Genomic DNA, 10,860 nt, shown 5'->3' with positions numbered 1-10,860 from the left:
TCAGTTCTGTTTTGGGTGCCAGGAATATGTGACATGCATTTTTAAAAAGATTTTCTTCCAAAATGATATAAAAGTATGATTCTTAGAGGTAGAGTGTCATTTCAAATACATGAAAACTTCATTTGTATAGAGTTTCTCATTTACCAAGAATTCCAAATACTAATTAAAGTAGCTTAAAGGTGAGAATCAGACTGCAGTTTGACTATAACTAAAAAATCTAATTGGTGCATTTTTTCTAAAATATTGAATTTTGCCCTGATTGATGTGGCTTAGTGGGTTGGGCATTGTCCCACAAACCTAAAGGTCGCTGGTTCAATTCCCAATCAGGGCACATGCCTGGGTTGCAGGCCAAGTCCTTGTTTGAGGGTATGCAAGAGGCAACTGGTTGATGTTTCTTTCCCTCTCATTGTCCCTCCCTTCCCCCTCTCTAAAAATAAATAAAATCTTTTTTTAATTGAAAATAAAATACTGAATTTTATCCCTGATATCTTTTAAATTTATTGAACAAATTCTAATTTTGACTTAAAAGGCAGCCTAATGTCTTTAATGGACCTAGGAGAACAAATTAAATGTCAGCCATGGACATTTTTTTACCTCTCAGTCATAATATCTGTCAATTACCAACTATTAAGGAATTTTTAACAATATGTAGATTTTGTCCATTGCGTATTCATATTCATGCCATGTATTTGTTGAGTTCCATTTACTTGTAGAGATAAAGTGATGAACAAAATAAACATTTTCTACCCTTATGTACTTCATATTCTAGTGGGGATACAAACCAGTATATTGATAAGTATTGGTACAAACATGGTAGAGCTAAGACTAGCTCACTTCAGCAGCACCTACAGTGCCCTCAAATTTTTTTTGTTTTCTTTTTTTAAATTCCTTTCTTGTACATTCTCTTTGACAAGATCAGTGAGAGAGCTAAAATTACAAGAATAGCTGTTATAAATTTAGTCTGTTCTTTTTAGACTCCAGTCAGTCTCTACTGATGAGTGAAATCATCTCTTATTTATTTGTTTAATATATTTTATTTATTATGCCATTACAGTTGTCCCATTCCCCCCTGCACACCCCCTCCCACCCACATTCTCCCCCTTTAGTTCAAGTCCATGTGTCGTAAGTTCTTTAGTTTCTACATTTCCCACACTACTCTTGCCCTCTCCCTGCCTATTTTCTCCCCGCCATTTATGCTACTTATTCCCTGTACTTTCTCCCCTCCTCTCCTCCTCTCACTCCCCTGTTGCTAACCTTCCATGTGATCTCCATTTCCATGGCTCCATTCCTGTTTTAGGTGTCCACTTAGTTTGCTTTTTTGTTTTAGGTATGGTTGTTAATAACTGTGAGTTTGCTGTCCTTTCACTGTTCATATTTTTTTTTATATTTTATTGATTATACCATTACAGTTGTTCTATTCCCCCCCTTCAATCCCCTCCACCTGCACCCTCCCTCCCCCACCATTCTCCCCCCGCTTAGTTTATAACCACCTGTCTCACGTTCTTTGGATTCTATATTTCACCCACTATTCTCGCCCTCCCCCCTATCTATTTTCTGCCTACCGTCTATGCTATTTTCTGTGCCTTCTCCCCCTCCCACCCCCCTGTTTCTAACCCTCCATGTGTTCTTCATTTCTATGGTTCCACTCCTGATCTAGCTGTCCTCTTGGTTTGCTTTTGTTTTAGATGTGGTTGTTAATAACTGTGTGTTTGCTGTCCTTTCACTGTTCATATTTTTCATCATCTCTTATATAAGTCCCTTTAGCATTTCATATAATAAGGGCTTGGTGATGATGAACTCCTTGAACTTGACCTTATCTGAGAAGCACTTTATCTGTCCTTCCATTCTAAGTGAAAGTTTTGCTGGATAGAGCAATCTTGGCTGTAGGTCTTTGGATTTCATGACTTGGAATACTTCTTTCCAGCCCCTTCTTGCCTGTAAGGTCTCTTTTGAAAAATCCGCTGACAGTCTGATGGGTACTCCTTTGTAGGTGACTGTCCCCTTATCCCTTGCTGCTTCTAGGATTCTCTCCTTCATTTTGGTCTTGGCTAATGTAATTATGATGTGCCTTGGTGTGTTCCTTCTTGGGTCCAACTTCTTTGGGACTCTCTGAGCTTCCTGGATTTCCTAGAAGTCTATTTCCTTTGCCAGACTGGGGAAGTTCTCCTTTATTATTTGTTCAAATAAGTGTTCCACTCGTGGCTGTTTCTTTCCCCCTTCTGGTACCCCTATAATTCGGATGTTGGAACATTTAAAGATGTCCTGGAGGTTCCTAAGCCTCTCCTCATTTTTTTGAATTCTCATTTCTTCATTCCTTTCTGGTTGGATGTTTTGTTCTTCCTTCTGGTCCACTCCCTTGATTTGTGTCCCCGTTTCCTTTCCATCACTATTGGTTTCCTGTGCATCTCCCTTCATTTCAATTAGTTTAGCCTTCATATGTTCCTCTAATTTGTGACTTTGTTCCTCTAATTTGTGACTATAATCTACCAGTTCTGTGTGCATCCTGATAAATAGTGTCCTGAATTGTGCTTCTGAGAGGCTGGCAATTTCTCGGTCGCTTAGAGTTATTGGCTCTGGGACTTTAAGTTCTTCTTGCTCCATCTTTCGGGTTGTTTGTGCCTGTTCCATAGCAGGATCAGAGCCCTAAAGTGTTCACTAGAACAGGGCAACTAAGTCGCTGGGTTGTGACGCTGTATGTGGGGGCGGGGTCAAAGAGGGACTATGGCGTCCTGTCCGCCGCCTGCCGCCACGGCCCTCACTGGTGCCGCAGTTGCTGCCATCACCGGGCCCACGCGTTTCGTCCCACTGCACGAGAGTGTGCCACCGCCGTCAGCCCTCGCCCCCTGGGGCTTACGTGGTCTGTCTCACTGTGCGCGAATATGCGCCCATGGTCTGCCCCGCACCCCAACTGGTTCCTGTCTGCCTGCGCGTCTGGGTCGGGGGCCCTGCCCTGCCCGACCCTGCTCACTGCTGGCTCCGCCCCTCTTACCGTCCCCGTTGAACGGTTAGATATAGTCGGACTTCCGTATAATTCAATTTTCTGTCCTTTGGTTGTGTCTTTGTTTCTCCAAACCTTTGTTATATTCAAACTTGGTTGTGGGAGAAGGCACAGTGTTTCCACCTATGCCTCCATCTTGGCGGAAGTCCCATTAGTTGATTCTTATATGTGTCCTGACCAGGGATTGAACTCACAGCCTAGGCATATTGGGACGATGCTCTATCCAACTGAGCTACCAGCCAGGGCCTATCAGAGATTTTTAAGAGCCATGTTTTTTTATGGTGAAGTAGCAATTTCTTTGTACAAATCTTATGAATCTAAATTTCTCTTTGAGATGTTCCCTCCCCCCATTTTATCTGACAGAAAGAAATTAATGTTTATCCATATACCAAAAGCTTCTCCAAAACGATACTAATTTTTTGTTTTTTACTAAAGTCCAGTAAGATAATATTTTTTAAGAAGAAATATTGAAGGTAGGACAAAATTTGTAAAGTTCAGGGCAGAACCTATGTGATTTTGTTTTTCTTGTGGCATTTTATATGTAGTAAATATTCAATAAATACTAAACTGAACTGATAAAGTAAAAAAAAAAAAAAAAAACTACAGATAAGTGTAGCTTAGGATATAGAGTTTGTTTCCTGGAACAAAAGTATGTTTGGGAAACTCTTTTCTTCTCTTATTTTCCTCATAATGGATATTTTACACATCTCTTTTACATTGTGATAAAAACAATTTTAAAAAGTATATCCCCACCTTTTAACCTCTAATGGTATTCACTTTTTAAAAAAAGATTTTATGGATTTGTGTTTAGGTAGGGTAAGAGAGGGAGAGAAACATCAATGTGCAGTTGTGTCTCACACGGCCCTTCTGGGATCCTGGCATGCAACCCAGGCCTGGGCCCTAGCCTGGGGATGGAACCAACAACCCTGTGATTTGCAGGCTGGCTGTTACTCATTCCACTGAGCCACACCAGCCACGGCAGTATTCACTTTATTTTTAATAAACTAACCAAAATATAAAAGAGAACAGGAAAAGGTGCCTTAATTTCCACAGTATGTAGCTCCATTGTTGAAAACAAATCCAGCAAGCACACTTGTAATTATCTGAGTAAATGTACTTTTAAATTAATCATATCAAAATGTAATATGTATTTGAAAAAACTAACTCGTGTAACACATCTGTGCTAATAAAATGATTTGTCAGGTATTAGATTTTTTGCTTTCTACCTCTCCCCACCCAATAAACAAAATCCACTATTGTTCCTATGACTTAACCATTTATAGACATTTATTTTTCTAAATATGTTTATGGTGATATAGAGATGAGCTTTTATTGATGATTAGGGATTAGTCATTTAAATGCTTATTTAACAAACATTTAAGTGCTGATCCAAGAATATTATAACAAACTACAGGAATTATTTTGTGATTTTTATCTAAGATAAATATTTATATAGAAAAGCTAAAATTTAAGGAGTATCAGAATTATCTGAAATGACTGAAAGAAAGGCAAATGGAATTAAATACTTGGTGTATTTTCTTTTAGTTTGTAGGTATCTCCCCATCTCTTGCCTTACATTGCCCCTCTCTATTCCCCTCCTTGTAGTTTGTTGAAGAAACAAGGTCATTATTGCTGTCAAGTTTCCCACACTGTGTGGAATTTGCTGATTATACCCCTATGTATAATATAATGTGTGTTTGGTCTTCTATATGTTCTGTAAATTGGTAGTTGGTTAAATTTTTCTCTCTTCTCACTCTCCTCTCTCTGGAGGGGTGGGACTAGCAGCATGTATAAGGTATAGTTGCTTCTCATTTTATGAAGTTAGCGGCATTGATAATTATGCTGAGGTCCATTAATTTATTCCAGGTTGCAAAATGGTGATGATATAATTTTATCATTTATTCATGTATTAACCATTACTTTAAAATTTTAATATATACATTCACTATACACACATACATGTTTGGATAAAGATTAATGTGCAGTTTTGCTTTCAGTAAATGTTTGCCTTACTGTCTTTGCTTAGAAAGATTCTTTTGTCCTTTTAGAGCTATCTGCTGCAGAATTGAGGTAAACAAAGAATAGTACGGTTTTACTGTACTCTTGAGATTGAATGTCTAAGCTAATTTATTAAAGAATGTGTCATTCCCTGTCTTAACACTTTCCTAAAGAATGTGTCAGAGTTGGAGCTGTTTTTCAACTGAGAAACTTACAAGAATTTTATGTGCTTTTGAGTTTATAGCCCTCATAACCTAGTTTAGTCTTTATGGTAATCAGATAGGTAAAGCTCTGCATTAAGCTCCCAGTGTTTATGTTCCCAGACAAAAATTTTTCTAAGGCTCATGAAATTATTAGTGCCCTGTTCTAAGTATACTTTTTTAACAAGTGAGGATCATAAATAAATGAAGTTTTAAGATATATTTAGGATAAGCTCTTTGCAATGAGCCCGTTTTCCATTGAATACCCTGCACTTGCTTAGAGGCAAGGGGGTAAGTATTCTGTGTGCCATTAGCTCCCTAAAATGCCAGTGAAAAAATCTAGAGGTCAGGACCTGAATAAAAATAGTCTAGACTATAGCATACTAGTAGCCAAATTCCAGGTTCTGACCCAAAGACAGTTGCTGGTTATGCATCTAGATTTCAGTGGTTATAGTATAGTATTATACTATTCCACACCACCAACCTCCCCAGCACAAATAAAGTAGAGCAGGTATCATTCTATGGATAGGACAACGAAAGCTTAAAGAGATTTAGTGATTGCCACTCTCTTAATAAATGGCTGCACTAGAATTGGTATCCAGGTCTTCTGATTCTAACCCCATATTCTCTCTACCATAAAAAACTGAAGAGATAAAAGAGGCAAAAGGATAATTTAAGGAATCACTATAGTATCTCCAATGAGAGGTGATGGGGGCTTGAAACAGGCAATGGAAACAAACAAGATTTAAGGGTTTCACTTGACTTGGTAGCAGGTTAGATATGGGGAGTGAGGGAATAAAATGATTTGAGTTCCTGGGTTCGTATGAATGATCATGGTGGGAGAAGCAATACAGGGGAGACATGCTCTTAATTCCTCTTGTTCTGTATGGAATTGTGTATGTAGGTGGAGATGTTTTGGTGTGTGTAGTTAATGACATTCATTCGGTACTTTGAAATTTAGGATGCTGCTCAGATTATTTGGAATCTGTTGTTGGTAGGGAGTACAGGGGAGTTTAAAGGTGGGGGAGGTATATATTCTTAATTTCTATGTCATTGTGTTAGCATGTGGCACTTGCCTAATGAGTTATGAATTTATAATTCTACCAAAGGACTTCCCACAGTGGTGGACTCCATGTGCTTAGAACAGTGCGTCTGTCTACATACGTATATTGCTATACTTTTACTCCTCTAGTGAAGGTAAATTAGGAAAAAACACACTATTTTTTAAAGCTTTCTGCTTTATTAGTATTATTTAACATAAAGGTTGCAGAAAATACTCAATAAAGAAACAGTAGTTAATAACTGGTAAGCTGAAAGAATGGAATTCATATGTGCAGTTTATGGTCCAGTGATGTGACAGTGACTTTTGCATATGCCTTGCACAATTCCTTCTCTGTGGAAGGTATGCACAAATACTAACATTGGCAAGATGACTATTAGCTACAAGCCAAGAAATTTTATTGAAACTACAAATCAGAACTTAGTTACCTATTCTAGTGTGTGTTTTATTTTTTTAAAGCAAGCCTTCCCTAAACCTATACGTGGCCTCCCTACTGGGAGCACATAAAATTAAAAGACACTCAGCCCTTATGAAGTAACACTCACATTAACTCTACTTTCTTTTGATTATTTAGCTGAATTGTAAACTTAAGGGGGAAGGGGAACAGTGAAGGTCTTGATATTTTTTTCAGTAGCTTACCGTTAGGCCTTGAACTAGTAGAAAATACATGTTGGATGAGTCTCTAAATATAAATTTGGACTTTATAAATTTATAAAGTCTAAACATAAATTTATTTTTACTAAAATAAATTAAAAATTATTTTATCTTTAGAACCTAGCACTGTGCTAATAATTTGTGAAAATATAGATAAGATAGTCTCAGCTCTTGGCGCTTAAGACTTGTGCAATCTTGAATGGTGTTTGTAATTAACTAGACAGTGCTTGAGTTTGTTGGAGATTTTGAGCATCACATTATGAACAGAGCTTTAAGTTCTAAACCTAACAGGAATGAAAAGTAAAATTTAAATGATGGTACTATCAACTAGAAGTTGCAGAATAACTCTCTTTGGTGTACTATCACTTTAAATTTCATTTTTATTTCATAGGAATATTTCTCATTGAAGCTATAGAATTTTTGTAAAGTGGGACAGACCTTATGGAACTTCTAGTCCCATTCCTTTTTTGGGAGGAAAGGGACCCTAAAGTGTTTGGTTAATTGAACCTTCTCTAAATTATCCCAACTATTTATTTCAGGAACTTGAACATGGGTTTTTGATTCCGTGGCTTCCTCTTATATAATTTATTATTTATGTCAGTATGCATGTAAGTTATTAGCATAACTTTTAGTTATTTGCTCATTTGTTTTTTATATTATTCCAGCAAAATAGTCAAGAAAAATTATCTCTAATTATAGAAAAGAAAATGTAAGGGACTTCCCTAATTCCCTATACTAAGAAATTAGCAAAACTAAAGCTAGAACTGAGATCTTCCACTTGAATATATTGCTTTTTTTCCACAACACTAAACTTTTTCCATTGTTGCTGTTAGTATTATTTCCAAATTATTCATGCTAGGAAACTTTGTCAAACTGAGAACACATTTAAGGAGTGATACATCCTTCCCTTATAGCAAAATAATCCAACCTTCCCTCATAGCAAAATTGCACTTTTACAGACATTTTTCATAAACTTGACTCTGCTCCATTTAAAATTTGAATTTACCCCACACCAGAGTTTGAGGCTAGAGAACGAATTCCAGCATTGAATTGTAGACTTGAATTGGTCTATAGATAACAACTGCTTTCATTCACAGTGGGATATAGTCTTTTTTAAAAATTTTATTGAAATGTAATATATGGAGAGTTTTTTAACAGTTCTTATTGAAGTGTAATATACAGCTCCTACATCTGAAAACTTGCTCAAAATCATTAGCCTACAACTTGAATTTTCACAACTGAATACACCTGTGTAACTAGAACCTAGTTCAAGATCATTACCTGCCTCCTATAAACTCTCCTTACATTTTTTTCTAGTTACTACCCCACCTGTCCTGTTGCTCCTCAAGGGTAACCACTATAACAAGGTAGTCTTTTAGAGGTCAGATACTTCATTAGTCAAGGTTGTTTTTTTTCTTTGTCACAAACAGAAGAGGATGACAGAACACTTTCTCTATTATTAACACCAAAGTTATTGCTGAAGACAAAAAATGAGAATTTTATGCTTACCAAGGTTAACTTATCAGTTTAATAATATTCAACCAGAGTAATGCAGGGAAACTTAAATCTGTCATGCAGCTTTGGAAACATCCTGGAATCTCTATAAATGACTTTTGTCTTCTGAAACAGAACACAGAATAAGCAGGAAACCTAAAAATGGATATAGAGCAGTGTGTGCCCCTCATCACCGTGGTTATTCCCAGCTATGGAGGAGGCGCACGGGAATGACCGTAGTTCTGTAAGACGGAACTGTGGTTGAGGAATCACTTACACACTCCTCTTTCTTTGCATTTCTTCTCTGAATAGTGAAGGCAGGTTTCTACTGTCAATAATTCTGTAGATTTTTAATTCTTCAGTTTCTGTTAATTAATAATTATAGCTGTTGTTTCCCATAACTTTAAAAAAATTGGTGCCCAAACCGAAAGGCTGCAGGTTTGATTCCAAGTCAGGGCCCATAGCTAAACTGCAGGATCTGTTTCAGGTCAGGGCACATGAGGGAGGCGACCGGTCAACGTTTCTTTCACATTGGTGTTTCTCTCCTTTTCTCCCTCCTTCCCCCTCTCTAAAATCAATAAACATATCCTCAGGTGAGGATTTTTTTAAATTGGTTAAAATTCTCTCATCTTGACTTAAAATATGTTATATATAACACTATCTTCACTTTCTGCGTTTCTCACCAGGACCCCTGAACAGTGCCCCAGCGTTGTTTCATTATTGTCAGAGAGTTACAATCCGCACGTGCGCTATGGAGCCGCCATGGCCTTGGGCATCTGCTGCGCTGGCACAGGAAACAAGGTAAAGCGCAGTGCCGGTGGGCTCAGTTCTTCCCTGGCGCCAGACTGTTTTCCTTCACAGAGAAGTTTATGTAACAGCTGTGAAAATACAGGCGTGGTGTGATCTGTAAGACTGAACTTGCCTCACAGAGCTTCCCAGAACTTCCTTCCATTACTGCGCTGGACGGCACAAAGCTGTTTAAGAACAAACTACCACATTATGTGGGTGGCTATAATGAAAAAATGCTTTTGAATTTTTTTAAGCACTGATTTCTTTTTTAAAAGAAGAAGATAACGGGGTTTTGGGTTTTTTTGTTTTTTTTTTTCCTGTAAAGGGCTACTTCTGGTTATTTTACGTGGTTATTTTACATGTTTAATTTGCAGAATTAGTATTGTGGATATTGAGGTTCTCATCTGAGGCCACCAAAATTAAGTCAGATTGATTCCTTTGGTTTGGTTTGGTTTTAAACAAATCATTTTACTTGCTATTTTTCTGTTTTCTCCTCATAAACATAATAGGTAACCTAATATTTGTTAAGCCCTCAAAAGCAACAGAGCATCGGGTTAGGCAGGTCGATGGTTTGAAAACATAATTCATTATGAGATTCCTAAAGAAATGCCCTGTTGCTTAAATGACAAGCATCTTTGATTCACAAAACATAATTGAAGCTAGGAATTAAAATAGACACTTTTACTACATGTAGCAGAAATTGTGTAAAAATTATATCCAGTATTCTCATTGTCTCCTTACCCTGTGTTGTTTTTCTTCGTAGTACTTATCACCCCCTGACATATTTTTACAGCTATTTTATTTACTGTCTGTCTGCTCTCCACTGAAAGGTAAAGTCCCTGGGAACAGTGTGTTCACTGCTAGAATCTGAAGTCAGACCCGGCGCATAGTAGACTTCCAGTAAATACTTGTCAGATGACTGATGGAGGGAATAGCACTTAAGGATTTGATGGTGAACAAGTTGGACATGGTGTCTGCCCTTACTGAGTTTTATTTTTTAAATGTTTTCATTCCTTTTGGGTGAGAAATTCTTATATGAGAATGTTTCTTCACTTTTATTAGAAATGTCATTGGGTATATAAAATGCAATTTATAGAAATTGGCCTTCACATAGTTGCATGTTTTATCAAGTGTTTCCCCCTTCAGGTCTTTAGTAGACATTTATGTCAGCCCTCATAAGTTATATGTAAATTAGATTTTTTCCTCTCCAAATTATTCTAAACTTAATATCTAGGAGCAAATGTTCTTTGAGACACAGCATCTGACAAGTTAATTCAATGAAAATTTTTTTATTACTCATACTAAACAAGTCTGCTTTATTTCTAGGATAGTTTGTATAATCTTTATATCAATACCTATCTGAAGTTTGATGCCTTGATTATTTTTGTTTCTTAAAAACCTGAATCATCTGTTTATTCTAAAATATATCTTTATTATCATATCACATACCTCAAAGGCCAAGTTAGTGTCTTTTACCTTGTAAGTTGGAAATTTGGTTGTATTTTTACCATGACTACTTCATAAGAAATATTAACTATATAAGTAATGTCTGAAAAACTTACTCCTCTGCACAGTGTCATTACATTTTTTTTTAATAAAGTAGGGAGAAAGAAAACACTTAGCTGGTATGTGTAATATCTGTTAATAGCTTTGAAAACAGATAAATA

The 10,860-nt window shown here is 36.9% G+C and overlaps 1 protein-coding gene across 2 annotated transcripts in view; it reads left to right on the top strand.

Moving 5' to 3' along the window:
* PSMD1 (proteasome 26S subunit, non-ATPase 1) overlaps positions 1-10,860 on the top strand; it is a 98,639-nt gene that overhangs the window by 59,511 nt on the left and 28,268 nt on the right. For both annotated transcript variants that reach the window (XM_037063550.1, XM_037063549.1), the window contains exon 17: positions 9,091-9,205. In XM_037063550.1, the coding sequence (XP_036919445.1) occupies positions 9,091-9,205 (115 nt within the window). The remainder of the gene's footprint in view (positions 1-9,090; positions 9,206-10,860) is intronic.

Source organism: Sturnira hondurensis, unplaced genomic scaffold, assembly GCF_014824575.4.
Source record: "Sturnira hondurensis isolate 20B ecotype Veracruz unplaced genomic scaffold, ASM1482457v3 Scaffold0014615, whole genome shotgun sequence".
NCBI classification, from domain to species: domain Eukaryota; kingdom Metazoa; phylum Chordata; class Mammalia; order Chiroptera; family Phyllostomidae; genus Sturnira; species Sturnira hondurensis.
The sequence above is the reverse complement of the archived record's forward strand: the minus strand, read 5'-3'. Positions and strand labels throughout refer to the sequence as shown.